This window comes from Acomys russatus, chromosome 32, assembly GCF_903995435.1.
Source record: "Acomys russatus chromosome 32, mAcoRus1.1, whole genome shotgun sequence".
Taxonomy (NCBI): domain Eukaryota; kingdom Metazoa; phylum Chordata; class Mammalia; order Rodentia; family Muridae; genus Acomys; species Acomys russatus.
In genome coordinates this window covers 44262301-44282447 of record NC_067168.1, presented here as the reverse complement: position 1 = coordinate 44282447, position 20147 = coordinate 44262301, and the positions used below count along the sequence as shown (strand labels likewise).

At 48.3% G+C, this 20147-nt stretch overlaps 1 protein-coding gene across 1 annotated transcript in view; it reads right to left on the bottom strand.

Annotated features, from left to right (window-relative positions):
• Window positions 1–20147, bottom strand: part of Itga9 (integrin subunit alpha 9) — a 296042-nt gene that overhangs the window by 79691 nt on the left and 196204 nt on the right. Inside the window, exon 18 of the mRNA XM_051140720.1 lies at window positions 18318–18468. Coding sequence (XP_050996677.1) covers window positions 18318–18468 — 151 coding nt within the window. The remainder of the gene's footprint in view (window positions 1–18317; window positions 18469–20147) is intronic.

The following is a 20147-nucleotide window of genomic DNA, read 5'->3' as shown; positions in this document are numbered from 1 at the left end:
TCAGACTGAGGAAGTGGGGACCTGGAGAGTCAAGGACTTAATAGCTAAGGTTCTCACTGTGGCTACTAGGATCCAGGGAGGACCCAGAAAATTCTTCTCGAATATTTTTGGCTCTTTTGCCCACATTTGTCAACATGCTTATGGGGGGTTTGTACTGCTTCAGAGTAAGGTCCTTAACCTGCTCGGACTGCCTGGAAACTAAGAGGACAAAGCCGCAGGGACAGGTGCAGGTATGCCAAGCTCTGGCCATATTATAGGTAGCATTGCTCTAAGCATTTTTGCTGGTTTTATTTCTGTGGCTGTGATTAAAAACATAAAAAAATTAATACCTTGCAAAAAGCAACTTAGGGGAGACTGTTTATTCAGTTTACAATTCCAGGGCACTGTCCATCGCTGCAGGATCGCAAGGCAGGTATTGGTCACATGGTGAGTTGAGAGCAGAGAGAGTGGAGGCATGCTTAGTGCTCAGCCAGCTTTCTCTACTCTTACACAGCCTGGGGCCCCACACTGGGGACTGGTGCAGCCCACTTTCAGGCTGTGCCATTTCATTTTTAGTTACTATGACCTCCCAGAGAAATCCACTGGCCGCCATAATCTAGATACTCCCTCACTGAAGCGTTTCCATGGTGACCCCAGGCTCTGTTAGGTCGCCATAATGTCCTTCTCAACAACCCCACAGGATAAGTGTATCATCACCCCGTATTTCAGATGAGCATTTGGGGGCTCACTGAGGCTTATGAAACTCATCCAAGATCACACATGTCCTAGGTCCTTCAGGAGCTGAGACTCAGGCCTGGTGGCCCAACTCAGATCATGCACTGAGCACGTAAGTGTGTGAGTCTGAGAAGGGGCCTTTGTAGGATCTGGGGAAGACATCTACTTCCCTTTGTTTCAAAATCACCTGCCTATCTCACAGGCTGGCATGCATCTGTCACCAGGTAGCCTGTCCAAATGCAGGCAGCTTACAAACACACAGCCAGTTTCTGGTTGACTAGGGGAGCCCATGGCTTTCTTGGCTAGTTGGGACCCATCAGACATATGAGATTATTCAATGAGCGTGCTGGTTAGATGCTCAGGGAAGTGTCTTCCTGGGCTGTGCTGGACCTCTGAGGGCAATTACAGGAAAGGGTGGCCATTGGTGTGCTGATCCACCGGATGCCCAGGTGCCCATTACAGCTCAGAGCAGGGGTACAGGAAATTAGGAAGTCTTGAGGACTACCCAGCTCTAATGGGTAAAAACCCCTCTCCAGCCACCAGCACACACTTTTCCCCAGGTTGTTTCCAACCTTCCTCATAAAACCCTGGGGCTGGAAAGTGGATTTTACATGGCTCTGCAGTGAGGCCATGTGGAGGAGGAGACCAGAGGAGGAGAGCAGACTGACATTTGCAGGTTCCGGTTGGGCATCCTGAGTATAAAGCATTTGAACATCTGCAACAGCTCCGAACCAAGACCTTTGGGTAAGAGATGCTCAACTTTAATGTTGTCAAGCCAGACCTTTTCCTTACATTTAATCTGGAGGCTGTGAGGTAAACCCCGTAGTCTCCACTGCCCAGATGAGGAGAAGGAGGAGGAATCAAGAAACTGGGCAGCGTGCCACGATGTCGATTAATTGCCTGAAACCAAGATTCAACCCAGCCTAGCTTGGCTCCACACTATGTGTGTGTTCTGGCCTGGGCCGTCTTCTGAGACCATTTTGGCGTGAATATCCTGCCTGGGCCACCACTGCACAGCCACCTTCCTTTTGGCACTGTGGAGGCTGCAGCGTTGCCTGAGGCTCAGGGTGCCATCTGACAGAAATCCTTTCAAGCAAACTTGAACCCTTGGGGCAGAACCTTGTCTGGGTGGCTCCCCCATCAGAAATAAGGACCAAGTCAGTGTCCTGTCCGCCTGGCTCATCTTCAGCCCAGAAGGGACTGCAATGTGACTTTATGTATGCGGAGAGAGGTCTGTATGCGGAGAAAGGTCTGTATGCAGAGAGACATCCCTAGCTATGAACCGCTGTATCTGCCCACCAGTCCCAACCGGCAGCCCATCCATTAAAAAAGCTCTGCACGCTTTTTGGGGGAAAAAAAACAAAAACAGTGAGAGTTTTCTTTGGCTCCAATCTCTTGCCCTGCCGTGGCTTCATGAATAAGGGCCGAAAGCGTCTCCTGCTCCCGCCCACTCCAGCGGTTTCTGAAGGCCTGTCTATCTGAGGCGATCGTTTTGTTTTGTTTTTGTCTCTTTGGGTCCCTCCTACCCCTGTGGCTCCATCCACTGGCCTCTGTTGCCTTTGGAGCCAGAAGGCAGCTTCTTCATCTGGAACCTTCTAGATGAGGGTCTCAGAGGGAAGGAGGCATCAACACTTCTCAGCGGATAATTAAAATCAAACAACATTTTTATTCTTCCAAAGTCTTACACCCTTATATGATCTATCTGCCTCCTGCAACTCCCTCTGGTGCCCCTCCTTCCCCCTTCCCACCACCGACCTCATCTCCCTCCTAGTTCTGTGTCTTTATTTTTGTTGTTTTGCTATTATTTGGTCCTGCTAACATGTGCATGTGTGTGTGCCCATCCATAAGAAAAGCACTAGTGGCCACATCCCTAAAGGAGAGTGACCCTCTCCCCCTCTCTCCCTCAGCAGCCATCAGCATCCTCTGATAAAGATGGGACCTTGGCATGTGTGTGGGGGGATATGGGACATGGTACAGGACTGGGGAGGAGGGGACAGGACAGGATGGGAGATGAGGGATGGGACACAATGTGACACTCCTGTCCAATACATGCGCATCAGAAGACTTCAGCCACGCTGCCAGCTCCCAGTCCCAATCTCTTCACTGGTAAATGGCAGACATCTGTCTCCATCTGCCACACACTCCACCCCACCCCACCCTACCCTCTGCCTGCCAGCATAAGGGACACTCAATCTTATTCCCATGTCAGTGACACAGGACCACCTGACCCAGGCTTATGCCAATCAGCCCAGTGAGACTCTGAAACTCCCCAGAAACTTAGTAAAATCAAAGCATTTCTTCATGGTGACCTGGCAATGATCTTGCTACCCCTGAGGGGACAGGCTCATCTGAACACAGAGCCAAGACAGGAAAGAGAAGCTGACAGGTAGGGACACATCATAAGGACTCCAGAGGTCCAACAGGAAGCCGTGGCCACTGTAAACGTTAGGCTTTCACTTTGCAGAACAATGACTTCTCTGTTCACTCATGATAGGGGAGATCGAGTCTTCTACCGTTTGGCACAAAAAGAGCTAAAACAGGTGAAAATACCTCACTGTGTTCTGAGGCCTGTGCAAGTGTGCAGCAGAGCGAGGTGGAAACGGCCTCTGTAATAGCCTGCCTGCTGTAGTGCTGAGACCCAGTCCCTCTGTGTAGGAAGGAAGGGTCAAGATGCTCCAAGCACAAAGGGTATTTGGGGGTACTAGCAAGAACACTTTGGAGTGGAATGTCTGAGTATGAACTTAACAGGACCCTCTGCAGAACCCTCTGAGGGGAAATCTTAGTGTGAGGATGCCCTGGTGATGGTTTGTGTCCTCAGGCCCTCAGATGTTGAAGATGATGTGGCTTTGAGATTCTGTTTCTAGTGGCTGCTAGCTACTGTTGGGCTTTACACATGGTACTTAACTCATAAGTTGTGACTGTCAGCCCTTAGTACGGTGGCTTTAAATAGCTCCCAGGAACTGTTGGTTGTTCCTTCTGCAAAGAGGAGTCAGGCTTCCCCCAACTGTGGGCCTGATTTAACGACTTGCTTCTGAAGAACAGATGCAGGAGAGGAATTGCAGTGTGGCCTCTGAGGCGGGGGTCATCGAAGGCCAGCTTCTGACTGGTTTTCACACTCTTGGATGGGATGCTGTAGAGGAAGCCGGTCACTGTGGCATGTGACACTCAAGTCACCTGCTGGAGGGACCTGCTAGGGAAATGCTGAGCCTTTCTTCCTTCCAGTAGTGACACCCATCTCTCCAGTCTCGGAGCATGCCTGCATCCCTGCATCCCTGCATCCCTGCATCCTACCAGCTGACTGCTACTAGAACCATCCTATCTGTGACAATTAAACTTGTCAGATGTCACCTTGGGAGCAAGTTGCCCTTTGAAAACCATTGTTACAAACACACGCTTCTCCTCTTTCCCTCATATCCTTAATTCTTTACTGCTTGACTTTGTGGCTACTGTCTTCATGAGGTCAACTTAAGCTTTCTACTCTGGGTTTGAGCAGGATTTGCGACTGGATCCAACCACTAGAATGCACCCGATGTGATGCCATGGCTGCTCCAAGCCCTGATCCAGGAGGCTTTGGGACTTCTATTTGCTCTGTTGGAACCCTGCCAAGACCATGTGAGCAAGTGCGAGCTGGCTGAGAGATGCCAGCCACACAGCTCAGTCATTCCTTCACTCCAGACAACAGCTAGATTCCAGCTACTCTGCCAGGTAACCAGGAACCCCTGAGCAAGGTCAGCCAAGAAGCCGAACCTGGCTCAGAGCTGAAAAAATTGCTCAGCTAATGTCTACAGTTAGGAGCAATCATAAAAGATTATTGTGTTAGCCTCACAAATGATAGGGTCGCTTGTTGTTACAGTAAGAGGTACAGAGTCTCCAAGAAGAGGGAGAGCATCTTGGAGCCTTGTGTGTCCCACCTAGCACGCAGGAAAGGGCATCGACTATCACTGTAAGACTCGAACGCTAGACGCTCGTTGCTGTTCAAGCCACAGTACCTGCCGTAGCTCTTCCTCTCTTACAAATATCCAAGGCTACTGAGATATCATGAGCCTCTAGGTGCCAGGAGTGCACACCTGGGGAAGCGAGTTTAAGTCACAGCAGGTAGGAGTGGCCACCCCTCCCCCCCAACCTTCTCTGTGTCCTGGGAGTCCACTGGCTGCAGGCTCTTGCTGGGACGCCACCCTCACCTGTACAAAGGTATAAGAAGAGATTCTACCTTCTTCCATGTGGGTCTTGACTTCCTCTACTCAGAGACCCCACCATGCTCTCATCACCTGTCAGTCTGTTCATGGCATAAACAACCTTGTAATAAACTCCTTATGGCAGCAATTCGTCTCACTATCTCCTTGAACCCACAACCAAGATCCAAAACCCACTTTCAAGCATGTGGTCACCTGAACAGAGCCCGGGCTGCCCACTAAGGATGGAGGCACCCCCAGGGCTGCGCTTGCCCACTTTCTACCTTCATTCCACGGAAGGACCAAGAACTGGATCTGCTGTCGGCAGGAAGAAGCTGGTGACAGCAGCTGAGATTGCACAGGGCTGTGAGTTCTGAGCCTATCTCCCAGGAGAAAGGCATCGCACCTCACTTCCGTCTTGTCCCCATGTCCCCTGGGGACTGAGGAGCAGATTTGATGGTAACACACCACCTCAGAGGATAGATGGCAGAACTGACCATTAGATGCAGTTACTGTGCATGAATCTTTAATGTACTTGAGGGTAACTGCAAATAGAAACTAGAAGATAAACATCATTAAACAAACAAAAACAAGGAAGGTGTTTCATAAAGACCTTCAAAGAAGCATTTGCCTCAACTGGGAAAGTGTGCTCAGCCAGGCAGAGGCCACTTGGATGGAAGAGGGCTTGTGAGGAAATTCCTCCTTAACTAAATATTTGCAAACTGCAGAAGCACATCTATTCATTATTATTTGAAATACACAAAACTGTATATGTTTTTCTTTTCTCTTTAAAATTTGTAGTGTGAGCCAGACATGGTGGAGCATGCCTGTCTTAGGGTTTCTACTGCTGTGATAAACACCATGGCCAAAGACAACAAGGGGGGAAGAAGGGTTCATTCCGGGTTACACTTCCACACCATAGTCCATCATCTACGGAGTCAGGAGGCTGGAGGCAGAAGCTGAAGCCATGAAGGAAGGCTTTCTTTCCATGGCTTACCAGGCCTGCTCTCTTCTTCTCTCTCTCTCTCTCTCTCTCTCTCTCTCTCTCTCTCTCTCTCTCTCTCTCACACACACACACACACACACACACATACACACACATTGTTGTTTTCAAAACAGGGTCTCACTGTGCATCCATGGCTGTCCTGAAAGTCACTTAGTAGACCAGGCTGGCTTTAACTCAACAGAGATCCACCAGCCTCTGCCTTCTGAGTGTTGGGATTAAAGGAGTGCACCACCTCCTCCTGGCTTCTTTCTGCAATTTTTAATTTATTGTTATTGAATAGAAAAGGATGACAAGTAGCTGACATCATGGACAAAGGAGAACTACTAGGGACTGCTTTCTCCTTGGGTTTGTAGAAAAAAATCTCAGCAAACAGCTACAGGTGGAGGGGTGCTGGCTGCCATCATTTGCTTGGAAGACATGCAGCAATGACAAGCCGACTTCATGCTGTGGGAGACCGAGCTGGGCCAGAGTCACGTGTAGGTGTAGTTACATCTCAGATGTGGCGGACTCCTGGCCCAGCGCTCATCCCAGCACTGTGCTGTCTTCAACAGACAGTTCTGGGGACAGTCACATTCAACTGCTTCCCTGCCTGGCACTCCACCAACCAGGAAGGAAGCTGGTGAACGAAGAATGTTCTAGTCTCCTGCCCTTGGGTGAACACTGCTGGGTAACTTTTATATGCCTCTCAAAAGACCCCAAATACTACCAGCAGTGACCCCCTTCCGCCACAAAGCACAATCACGGTGGTTTGTCATCTTTTTTCCTGCTACCCAGGACCACTACTCAAAGCCCCATGCTATGCCTTACTTGCAGGGGATGCAATTGGCAGCCAACTATTTATCTTTGGGTCAATAAACATCAAGAAAAGGAATAGTCTGGAAAACCTTACTTGGGGGGAAAAGTTGAATCCAAGATCACAGGATGCCCAACTGAGACAGACACAGATTTCCAGAAGGCGTGGATGGGGAGGGGACAGCTAGCTTAGAGGGAAGGGGGGAAGAATCTCATAAACAGCTGCCTGGGTAAAACTCAGGATATGTGCAAGGGGGGAAGGAGAGTGAAAGCAAAAGAAATGCATGACAGGCTGGAGATGATGACTCGGTAGCTAAAAGCACTGGCTGCTCTTGCAAAGGACCAAGATTTGATTCCCAGCACCCACACGATGGCTCACAACTACCCGTGAATTCAGTTCCAGGTGACTCAACGCCATCTTCTGGTGTCTGTGGGCACTGCATGCACATGGCACACAGGCACATGCAGGCAAAATATAAATAATCAAAAGAAATTTAAAAGAGAAAGGAGGATTGGCCCTTCCCTCAGCAAAAGCCTGACCTCCTTTCGCTTTCATCCAAATCTATGCTTAGAGAGTGCTCGCTCTCATCCCATGGAAACTGTTACTCTTTCCCCACCTCTGAGTCTTCTGTTACCTCTCCCAGAAGCCCTTGTAAGGAAGGGAAGTACCTGACTTCTGGAATGGATAATTCCTCATGGGTCTGTCCTGCCAGAATATTCCTTCCTTCCAGATGAACAGATGAGAGGACTCAGTGGTGAGAGAGAGCTAGCTCACTTTCTCTGGACCGAGGAAGGCTAGGGAATCCGAGGCCATCATGTCTTTCAAAATGCCTCAGCGCTCAGCATTTAGTTCATAGAATATGCTTGACACAAAATGGCTGCTAATTACTATCAGCAAAGTATATGAAACTTTGCTCCCCAAAGCCAAAACTGATATTACATTCCTGACCTACTTGACCAGAATGCTCTGGATTGAACATGTATTCTGCCATGACAAAGGTTAGATTTAAAGCTTGGGCTTAGTTTTTGCCTTTCCTTTTTCAGAGCTAATAGCTAGACTGGGATTTTATAATAAATGTGTCCTAGGACATTTTTGGTAAGTATATTATAGGTTCTAACATTCAGGCAAAACAGAAGTTGTCACACACATACCTGACATCTTTCATTTATTTGTGGACATCTTGCTGTGATCTCACAGGACCTTTGCCATTTGGCCCCGGCAGAATGTGTCAGCTAGGTCTCTGGCCTCCTTCCTACCCTATTCTACTGAAGCCATTCTACTCTTTCCACAGCAGCCCACATCCCTCCTAGTCCCAATGACTCCCCTTTTCCTCAACACCTCCCAGGATGCACTGGGGTAATTTTCCTGGTTCCCAAGCCTGTTTCATGTACCACAGTCGCAACTCCCAGACACTTGTTTAGAGCTATTCCCAGGAGGCTTGGGAGGAGGTGGCTACAGGGCCTATTCTGTTTATAAATCACATACCTTAAATACTCATTAAACGGGCAGTTTACTTTTTCAGAATAAATGAACAATTGGAAGGGTGATACCACCCAGTTCAAGCCAGGCAGGACCTAGCAACTTTGTTTCCAGTCTCAAGCTCAGCGTTGGAAGCTGGAGGTGTAAATTCTGTAGACGTGGAGACACCCATGCCTGTGCCAGGGCCATGCAAACAAGAGGTTAACACCCACTCAGTCTTTCCTTAATTGAAGCTGCTTTTGACTATTGGGTGAAACAAAAAGCAAGGGCTATTATCCTATGAAAACCACCTTTGCCTATCACCCATCGAGACCCCAGATGCACTCATATATACCAGCAATGGGATTCTGGTTGTCATGGGATCCATTTCATCTGGTGCCGCTAGCCACTTACAGGTGACTTGCGCATACAGCCAGGAGCTTTTCTCCCCTAACAGTATTCGGACCTGAGCTGGGAAGACGATGGCTGAGCTGGAGATAGAGCAAGATAGTTGACATACTAAGGGTCACATGAGTCCACCTCTTAGGACGTTTTCCAGCTATCCAGGTCTCAACAGGCAGAAGGGAAAACGGACAGATCGTGTGGTTTTTTTCCCCACCTTCCTGGCCCATTCAAAGATAAAGCTCTTTAAGTGTGATATTCCTTTAGCTGAGTTCACCTGGGGACAAGTTAATTCCAGAAGAGAAATGCAAAAGGCAGGGCAGCCCTGCCAGCTCCCAGAATCCAATGTGGTGACACACGGGCAGGACAGGAAGACTTCCTACCAATGAGAGCCTGGTAGGGGTTAGGTCTGTGTGCCAGTACCCCTGGGGTACTAAAGAGAGCCTTGTTTAGGCAAAACACAGCTGCCCCAGAAAATTCATCAGTGCTTCCTGCCTGCTACCGCCCGCCCCCCAACACAAGAGAAAACGGGCGATGATGTAATGTCAAAGATGTCATTCATTAAGCACCTGCCTCTCCAGAGGGTAACAGCTACAAGCCAGGTAGGCAGCCAGCGATACCATCGGACATGCAAATTAGCCTCTTTATGCAAAGAAGATGCTCTTAGAGACCTCTGGAGTCAGCCCATCTGTGCCTGAATTCCAGTACCCAGTGTCAGAAGCTGTGCCTTGCTAAGCCTTGGTTTCCAACTCAGGAAAACAGAGCTCACAAGTGGACATTGAGTTGTTGTTGGTTAAAACACACTTAAAAAGTTAGTGCTGAGCACAGTGTGTGCCTTAAAAATGATCACCTTTCCATTGCCTGCTGCCTAACAATATCAGCTACTTGTCCGTCTTCAGACTGCCGAGAAGAATTCAGGCTCTCTGTTTATTTTAGAAGGTTCTAGAAAGTTCCAGCCAAAGTCCAACATCAAAACTCAAGAAAGACCACACAGCAGAGCAAAACTAAGAGATGCATCTCACTCGACTATAGAGATAAATACACTAAGCAAAATGCTAGAAATTAAAGCAGCAGCATATTTCATTCCTTAAGTGTGTGTGTGGCGGGGGGCCGGGGGGCCGGGGGAGGAATTTTAAAATTGAGTTCATTTCCTTAAAAGGCCAAAGGAAAAGTTACATGGGCACATTGATATTTTAAGTATAAATAGTCTGTGAAAAAGAAAGCAATAATTGATCAAAAACTTAAGACTTAATGAGATTGGGTTCTAGTTAAACCTCACAGACCACGTTTCTATAGGGTAGCCTTACAGCCTTCAGGCAGGCTACATTACAAAGATCAGACACAGCTAATAGCACCAGATCAGGGGGACACAACTGCCGTTGCGCACAAAGATCAGATAACACTCTGGTTGGTCAGGGACTTTGCTGTGTCCGTTGTAAAGTGAATTACACCTGCCTTTAAAAATGGAGCAGGGAGGATCCGTTTTAGGCTTGTGTGCCCAAAAGCTGACTCTGAGATGGGAGTCATGACAAAACAAACAAAACAAAACAAAAACTGTAGGAGAGGATTTGGCCAAGCAGGGAGGGGTGATGTAAAGCCCCCCAAGAGAGCTCACACTCCCCAGGTGGTGTCTGAACTGTGTGCTGGGCTTTGATGCCTCTGCACCAGCAGCCAGAGGTTGTTGTCCAGGTCCTGTGGCTATTTACAACGATGGCTAAATAAGCTCCAGCTTTTAAACATGAAAACTAAGATGTGAGGCAACAGCATGGGGGACAGGGTGGGGGCGGGGAGGGGAGTAGGAAGGGAGAGGGGCACAAACTGGTGGGCAGAGGAAAGGAACTGAAGCCAGTCATGGGTCCCAACACATCTATCTGACTTCCCCGGCCTCTCAGATAGTGGAGCCTCTTTCCAGCAGCCTACCTTCCTAGGTCTGGCAGAGGAGGCAGCTGTAACTCTTCAGGGAAAGTTGGTGCAAGGTTCATTTCAGGAAGAAATCAGAACTCAACAACATTACTGTCCTGACACTGGGTCTAAATTTAGATCACCATGGTGGTGTGTGCCTGTAGCCCTAGGTTTATTTCCTGCCCCCCGCCTTTTTTTTTTGTTTGTTTTTTTGAGACAGGGTTTCTTTGTGTAGCCCTGACTATCCTGGACTTGCTTTGTAGACTAGGCTGGCCTCGAACTCACAGCAATCTGCCTGCCTCTGCCTCCCAAGTGTTGGGATTAAAAGCGTGCGCCACCACGCCTGGCTCTATTTCACATAGTTTAAACATGCTGAGGTACTGCATTTGAATTGATTCATTCAGAGTATTCCAAACATGCTGGACTTGAGCATGCTCAGTGGGGGCTCTGCCATAGGGCTAAACCCCTAGCTTTGTCTTGTCTGCCTTAAGTAGGCCCTAGGAGTTTCATCTGGAGTCTTACAAGTCTCTCCCCGTTTCATTTTTTTTTAATTTTTTTTATTTTTCTAGCATATACACAACTTAGCTTTGTGCTCATTTTCAAAGGGCTTGTCTCACCGCTTCCTTCCTACAGGGTAAGCTGCCACAAGGTCCCCATTTAAAAAAAATTATTTTAAATTTAGATCTATTACATGCATTTGTTATATGTTGAACATACTCTTCTCATTTTTCCTGTTTTCCTGCTCTCTCCCCTTTACCTCCCTCTAAATATTTTCACTTCTGCTTTCATTTAATATATACATACATGATTCTATGTGACTATACACAATATTACAACCACAAATGAGAGAGAAGCATTTTTTTTTTTGAGATTGGCTTAATTTGCCTAATATTATTGTTTCCAGTTGCATGCGTTTTCTAACAAATGACATGACTTCATTCTTATGGCTGAAAAACATTCCACTGTGCATAAAAACCATATTTTCTCTATCCATTTCTCTCTTGCTGGACAGCTAGGCTGGCTCAGTAACTTGGCCAATATGAACGAGGCTGCCGTAAACACTGATGAGCTGTTTCTGAGATCTGTGGCGTTAGGTCCTCCAGGTGAACACTAGGAGTAGCAGACCCGAGTTATACATTGGAGCTGGCGGATCTGTGTCTCTCTGCAGAGAAACCTCCGTACTGACGGCCACAGAGGTTGGGATAGCTAGTTTATATTCCCACCAGCAAGTTTATCTGGGCACCCTGGTTGGCCACAGTAGCACCTATTGGCCATCTTTAAGGCTTGCCCTTGATTCCTGGCTCCACCTGTCCATACCTCGTCCTCTGCGTGGAGAGGACTGGCAGGTTTAACAGCTTCCTAAGCAGCTCTGAACCAGTGTCTGCTGTAGGTCAAAAGTGCATCTTCCTGCCTTAAGGTGGCACATCCCTGTAAGATCAGGCTGGGGGCCTTCGCCCGAGATCGTGCACTGCCCTGCTTCACCATGAGCGTCTCCTTTGGGAACAGACACGCCCCTCAGGTACCACCAACATGCAAACCCTCACTCTCACCATCAGCTCCAGAGCAGATGCTCAACTTCCTCCTGACTTCAAAAAGTTTATTATCTTCAAATTGTTGTGTGAACATATGAGTGTAGATGCACGAGGTGGCCAGAAGAGGGAGCCAGACCCCTTGGAGCTGGAGTTACAGGTGATAGGAGCTGTCTGATGTGGGTGCTGAGAACCAAACTTTTGTTCTTTCCAAGAACCCCAAGCTCTCTTAAGCACCGAGCCACCTCTGCAGTCTCCCCCTATTCATTGCTACTGTGAATATGTGTATGCGCGTGTGGTATGTGGTCAGAAGACAACCTTGTGGAGTCTGTTCTCTCATTCCACCTTCCACGGGCTCTGGAGATCCAAGCCAGGCCTCCAGGCTTGCTCACAAGGGCTGGCTGGACTGTCTTCCACACCTGGTTTTCAATGGTTTGTTTATTTTTTAAGTTGTCTTGGCTTTACCAGTTTGCTTTCATCACTCCCCGCCCCCCTTTTTTTTCTTTACTCTTTATTTTATTTTTATGTTTTAGGTACTTTGTTGTCTGGGGAAAAAGGACTTGAGGCCCAGGTAGGAGTCCTCCTTTCCCTCTTAGAGGAGGAAAGGATTAAATGCTGATCTGCATTTAGTTGAAGGTGGATCCAGAAATTTTAATTGTGGGCTCTTAATTGAGCCTTGCTGCAGTTACAGCTTTATTGACATTTCTCAAGCTAGACTGGAGCCTTCCTTTCAAATGCCGTGAATACACAAACGAAGCCTCGCATGCCAATGGAAGCTGAGTTCTGCCTGGGAACACAGGCCACACTGTGGTTGGAAATGGACATCTGGGGTTCTCCACCACTTCCTGGTGCCTATAGCCCGCAGAAGGGACCAACAGTCTAGTTGCTGTCTCTGTGGCACCAGCACACAGGTAAAGTAGCATTCCTAGCCTCTGGTTCCCACTCTCCTCTGTCATCTCCTAGCCTGTTATGGATAAAGGGTGGGGTCTTCGGATGGAATCCAAGCAGGAAGTGAGCACAGGAAGTGGAGCACCATCGAGGATGCAGGGCTGCCTGGCATTACGCAGGGAGTTCAAGGCAAAGCCACCAGGGGCTCAGGGTATGGCATCAAAGACAGGAAAGGGGCTGGAAGACTTAAGATCTTCTAAGTATCGATTTCCCCTGCAGGCTCTCTTACAAGGGTGAGCAGTGAGTTCATTCATCATCTTAATAGCCGGGCCGTGATGACTATAAACATCTAAGGGTTGCATTTTACTGGAGGCTACTATTAACCTGATAAGAGACACCGGAGACAGCAGAGCACAGTGGCAATCAAGGGGAGCAGCTACGGAGCAGCGGAGCGGAGGAAAACCATTTGTGTTTTGCTTACATACAGAAGGACGGCACTTCTGTCCTGGCAATGCCCGACTCCCCAGCTCCCCTGACACATGTTGCCTTGTTCATGTGCAGACGCACAGGTTCCTGCACTGAGCTTCCATCCCAGAAAAGGTCAGGTACTCCCTCGAATATAAAACTGTACAAACACATTAAGTGTCCAAACCCTCCCTCGGTTCAGGTTAGAAAGCTGATCGGCTTTATCATCTGGCGCTGTCTTGAGCGGCTTGCCTTGAAAGTGAGAAGAGAGATTCCTGAGAGAAACGGAATATCCATACTGCAGTGAGGTAGCTATTAGTAGAAAGACTCATTTTTTACTGCAAAATGACCTTGCTAGGCCTTGATGGCACTGGCCATAAAAAGGTAAGTCCAGGCAGAGGCAGGCAGGTAGGCAGACCGCTGTGAATTTGAGGCCAGCCTGGTCTACAAAGCGAGTCCAGGGCAGCCAAGGCTAACACAAGATAGACCCTGTCTCAAAAAAAACAAAAAACAAAACAAAACAAAAAAAAGTAAGTCCACCTAGTAGTTTACAAGACCCCAAAGCCCAGCTTGGAGACCCAGCCTGACAGGAAATTCAGAAACTCACTTCTCAGAAACCGCAGAAATGAGCTTCCCTGCCATGCTTCCACGCCCCTCATTAGACATTGTCCCGGAGGAGTAAAAAGACACAGGGTTTGTCCCTTCATCTCAGCCACTCAAGGTGATCAGAAGATGGAGCGATAACTAATTCCACAGCCAAACTCAGTGACTGACGGCAGCATCTAGTGAACTACAGCTTGGCGGCCGGGCCATGTGTGCTCTGCGAATTGCATCAAGTGTGATGGGTGAGGTCGGGCTCTCTCCCATGAGCCCATGGCCACCCCCTTCTTCCTCTCATGCCTCCGCCCTCCAGCACTCCCATCACTGAATTTGATCTTCCAACTTCTTGGAATATTGTGTCACTCATCACCAGCCCAGTAGAAGACCCAAGCTCAAACCTGGAAGCACAGTTTCTGCTAACAGCGTCCGGCTTTTACGCCATCACGAAGTTGGGTAAATCATAAGCGGAACTATCGTGAGGTGGGGAGCAGCGGAACACTGAGTGAACGGTGGATCTCACAGTATATTCTCACCTATGGTGGGAGTCAGGGGTCTACCACAGTAGGGCCACATCATGCACACGCTTGGCATAGGCCTCATACAATCCTTAACACACCTCAACGTCAGAGTGAAAGCAAGCGGTGCCCTGAACCCATCTGCTAATCACCAGAGCTCACTTCCCGCCCCCCTTCACACTTGATACCTATTATTTTACTTGTACGTAAACCCAATCTCTAGCTTAGATGCTTCTGCCATCACCCCGAAGCCCAGATGTTACCTAAGCCATTAGCTTTAAAAATGACCTGGATGCTACGTTTGGGTTGACTTCCCCTTCCATCCCCTAAACACACCCACCCACACACATGCACAGGAAGCCTCCCAATATCTGGCTAGTTTGTCTGCTGCCGAAGGGGAAGAGATGAGATGCACCAAGGTTGTGGAACACCAAGGATATGAAAGAAGTTTGGCTAGAAATGCAGAGTCATGTGGCAGGCATGCAGCTCAGAGCTAGCGCATATGAGGAACAGCTAGGCTAAGACGTCTAGATCAATGGCTACAGGCCGCATGCCATCAGAAGACATGTTTTGTTTGGCTTATACGACACTCAGAAAGTAACATAAAGATGAAGTTCTGGTTTTTACGGCAAAATAAAAAAACTGGCGGCACCAGTTCACACTCCAGTCATTGGGCCACTGAGGTGGCTGGCCCACGGGTGTCAGCAAGCCCTCCATCTCCCATGGAATCTACCCCGCTCTGTTCCACATCTGGACACTTCCACCTATTCATGCACCTGCCACGCCCAACTCCTGGAACTGTTACGTGTTTCTAGAGTTACAACTTCAGGAGCCCAGAAAGCGAGATGCTCAGTGGCAGGTGCTGAGGAGCCCTGCCCACACGACTCGTGTCTGTCAGGATGCTCCACCACCCTCCCTCTGCCAGCGCCTGTATCTCTGCACCTGAGCATCTGTTTTTAAAGCCGCAGAGCTGTGCCGTGCTGGCATGCATGTGATAGTTCGGGTGTGCTGGGGAATGGCCTCCCAGGAAGTCTCCATCGTAACCCTTAGACCTGAGGTCCTCAACCTTCTAATGCTGAGCCCTCATGTCGTGGTGACCCCCACCATAAAATTATTTCATTGAGGGGCTGGAGAGATGGCTCAGACATTAAGAGCACTGGCTGTTCTTCCAAAGGTCCTGAGTTCAATTCCCAGCAACCACATGGTGGCTCACAACCATCTATAATGAGATCTGGTGCCCTCTTCCGGCCTGCAGGCGTTACATGCAGACAACACTGTATACATGATAAATAAATAAGTCTTAAAAATTATTTCATTGATACTTCATAACCGTACTTTTGCTACTGTTATGAGCTGTAATATAAATATCTGTGCTTTCCAGTGGTCTTAGATGACCTCTGTGAAAGGGTCATTGGACACCAAAGAGGTCGTGACTCAGCCTTAGAGTTTATGAATTTCTGCATCTTCATCCCACAGGTATATTTATCTCTAGACTGTTTCTGGAGCATCATGGCTGAGCCCCTCACCCACTGTGGTAGCTGGTTCAATGGCTGACTTTGCCTTTCCTCTCTCCCATCTTCTAAATAAACTACCTGCCCTCAGCTCCTCGCCTCCAGGTCAGCATCTGGGAGACACAAAGCAAGAAGGCATCTCACACTGAAAGCCTTGGGTCTCTGAGTGTCATGGCTTGTCACCCCTCTGTTGCTGTGATAAGAAAACTCTGTAACTGCAAGCAACTTAAGGAAGAATGGGCTAATTTTGATGTATGGTTCCAGAGGAAGAGAGTCTATCAAGATGGGGGTGGGTATGAGGGTGGGGGTAGGGATGTGGGGGGCAAGGTTTGGTGACAGGAAACAGGAGTAGGAAGCTGGCTGATCACAGTTTCAGCCACACACAGGAAATAGAGAAAATAAACAAGAAATGGGATATAAACCTTCAAATTTTGCCCTCACTGACACTTACTTTCTTCAGCAAGGCTGTTCTTCCTAAAAGTTCCATGACCTCCCAAATGCCACCACCACTGAGGACCAAATGTTCAAATAATTGAGCCACAAGGGGGACATTTTTTTCATTCAAACTATGTCTTCCCCTAGCCTTGTGTGTTGGAAGACTGGTACCTAGCTGGTAACTATTTTGGGAGGTGGTAGAAAATTGAGGTGATGTGCCCAAGAGCTAATTTCTAAACTTCTTTTTCTACAGTGACTGACAAAAAAATGTGAGAAAATTGTCCAGTACTTCCTAACCCCTGAGAGGAATGGATCTGAGGTGTAAGAGATCTTGGCGATCTAAGGAGACCAAGCACCACCACCCCAGCACTGTGGTCACAAGCATCCCTGCTGCCACAGGCTGTGCTCCCTGCTCATCAGAGCACTTTCTCTTCCTTTCCCTTTCTTTGTTGTATCTCCTCACACCCATACAAGGCCTCCTGAGGTCACCCTCTGAGTAAAAGGGAAAATTCTGGAAATTTTAGTTTTTTTTTTTTTTTTCTCTGCTAATAATCTTTTAAACTTTACTTCATCTTGAATTAGGCTTTTCTTGGTTTTCATGTTTCAGAATCTTTTTTATAAGATTCACATGGGGCCTAGTAATTATTGCCCATGTGACAGAATGGGTGGGTTCCCTTGGTCACACATCACTACCACCTCTAGACGCAGTTAGAGCTGTTCCAGGTCACCTAGACCTGCAGTAGAACCTTGAAGCAGGAGGGGCATTTTTGTTTCTGTCACAGTGGCAGTCTGCTTTTCTGGCTAGCCCACAGAGCTACAAGGTGTTTCTATGCCCTGCCCCCATCCCCACACTCATGCTCAGAACATCCTGAGGCTTCATGATATCTTGTCAGCTTTCTGCCAGAATAAAACCTATGGTTCTCTCAGTCAAAGGTTTTATAGGTTATGGATCAATGGTAAAGAGCTCAGACTGGTTCACACCCATTGTCCCCATGGCCAGCTATGATAGCCATTGACTCATCCCTCTGGCCTTCTCAAGGACACTGTCCTCTAGTGACCTCAGCCTTTGTCTAGAGTTCAAGGCTGACTAACTCATCACTGTCTTCCACAACCTGCTCAAAGGTGTACCTCAGGGTGCCTGTGTGCTGGGAACCAGGGCAAAGGTTTTCATTATAAACTGATTCAGGTTCCATGTGACCAAGCTCAGTGAGTGAGCCCAATGCTGCCCACAGAGAAATGCTGCAAACTACCAAATAGGTGTGGCCAGAGCAACTGGGTAGAGCTGGTCTGTCCTGCCTAGGGTCTGGCCTCTCTCACAGAGGTGCTTACATTGAAGGCATCACGGGAGAGAGAAAGCAACAGTCCCTCTTTCTTTTGGACTCATGCTATCTTCAAATCATTTGAATAAACCAATCGACTCTACAGAAGCTCACCCTATTCTTGGAAATCACAAGATGTCCGCAATTCCCTTGAATACGGCAGGGATAGATAGATATATTTGGCAAAGTATTAGCTGACACAGATGACCATGTAACAGAGAGCACGGAGTGCGTTGTTAGCAACAGCAGTTACGATGAGCAGGGATCCGTTCATGCTTATTTTTCACAGCTACTGACACAAAATTGAAATTGTATAGAGCATATGTGTGATGGAGATAACAGTTGTAGCTGCTCAGAGAGAGTCAGCCCACAAGAGAAAAGGGCTGGAATACAATGTAAGATAGATGCTCTCCAAGGTACGCATTTATGGCCACTGCTCAGCTGCACCAGCAACCTTCTTAGTCCAGGATGAGAGCCAGTTCTTTAGAAATTCCCAGGTCTTTATGAAGGTATGACCCCTGAAGGACCATTGCACGGTCCACAGTGCGAACCGAGTCAGTGCGTGCAGTAGACGAAAAACGGCTCCCTCTCAGGGGGGCTCTCCTCACCTTCTGCCACATGTTGATGAAGAAGAGCTCCCGGGACACATTGAAGGACACGTTGGCGTCGTACGCGTCGTCCCCAAGGTTGGAGATGGAGATGTTTAGAGAAATATTCTTCACGGCCCCTAAAGCCAGGTGTGGGGTTTTCTCATCAACACTGCAAAGAGAAACCAACATCGGTGACTGTTCCCATGCTTGCAGCATTGTGACAGGAGGTGTCGGGGGAGGGGGGTGGAGGGGGCGAGGGGGGCGATGACAGCACCACTGTAACACTCAGAGCCCCATTCAGCAGGCGCACGCCCCGGGGCCATCAGCATGCCTAGGCCATCAGCACCCATGGCCCCCCTCTTTTTTGTTTCTGTTCTGCCTAAAACAAGGGGCTCTACCCATTTGAACTAACAAGACTGTTGCCCGGCTCACAGGAATCTCTATACATCAAAGCTGGAAAGACATTTAAGAAGCTCTATGTGAAATTCCTTCATTCGGTTCTTTTGAGCAGACGCACTGTGTTTTTCTCATTGTGTGCTAGATGAGATGGTTAGGGTCAATTGTCCACGTGACAGGATCTAGAATTGCCTGGACTGTGGCCTCTGGACATGCCTGTGTGGGGTGTTGACTGAGGTGGGAAGACAGACACATCTTCAATGTGGGTGGATCTCTTCCCTGGGCAGGGACTGCAGACTATGAAACAGAGAGAGGAGCATCACATTCATCTCTGCCTCGATGCAGATGCAATGATCTCTCTCTCCCTCCCTCCTTCCCTCCCTTCTCTGGTTTTTCCAGACAAGGTTTCTCTGTGTAGCCTTGGCTGTCCTGGACTCACTTTGTAGACCAGGCTGCCTTCGAACTCACAGAAATCTGCCTGCCTCTGCCTCCCACAGTGCTGGGATTACAAGTATGCTCCAAAGCACTGGGCTAACGACCTATCTCTCTTAAAGACCTGCTGCTGGGACGCCCAGCCACGACAGACCATAATGTAGAAGTGTAAGCCGAAACAAACCCTGCCTCCTTCAAGCTTCTCTGGCTAGAGTACTCTTATCTGAACTACACGAAAAGGAGGCAAGGCACCAGAAACGCTAGCATGTACACTCAATGAAATAGAAAACGCAAAAAAAAAAAAAAAAAAAAAAAAAAAAAAAAAAAAAAAGAAAACGCACACACTGACCAAACTCTGGTGCCCCTTATTTGGCCATGTCCCCTTGATGGGGAGGCCCAATGGCACTTGGAGGAAGGATAACAGACTACCAAGAAGAAACTTGATACCCCAGCATCATATTCACGGGGAGGAGGTCCCCATCAGTCACAGTCATAGGGAAGGGGAGTGGGGTGAAAGCGGGAGGGAGGGAGGAATGGGAGGATGCACAGGATGGGATAGCAATTGAGATGTAATATGAATGATTTTATTTTTCAATAAAAAAATTTTAAAAAAAAGAAAAGAAAATGCACACAAGAAGCAAACACATATAACCAGCTGGAGAAACCTTGGAGGGCAGGGGTGATCTGCAGGAGCGGGCCTCAACAGGGAGGCAACTTCTCACCAGAAACTTGGGAGAAGGAAAACCGGCTATGCAGATGGAGGGTTTGCCAAGGCGGGTCCCTGTGGTGGGTACAGATCTGCCTTGTTCAAGGATGAGAAGGGAGGCCAGATGGGACTAAGCAGGCTGAGGGGAATGAGCTCACAGAGGTAAAGAGCAGGAAGCCGCCAGGTGGTGTAGGTCCCTGGGGGGTCTCTGTGAAGACCTTGCTGTAGATGTGACACAGATGGGAGCCCCTGCCCCTTCGGGGCCGTGTCGGGGAGGCTCCTACTAGATGCAATGGAAATAGTCTGTGGAGCAC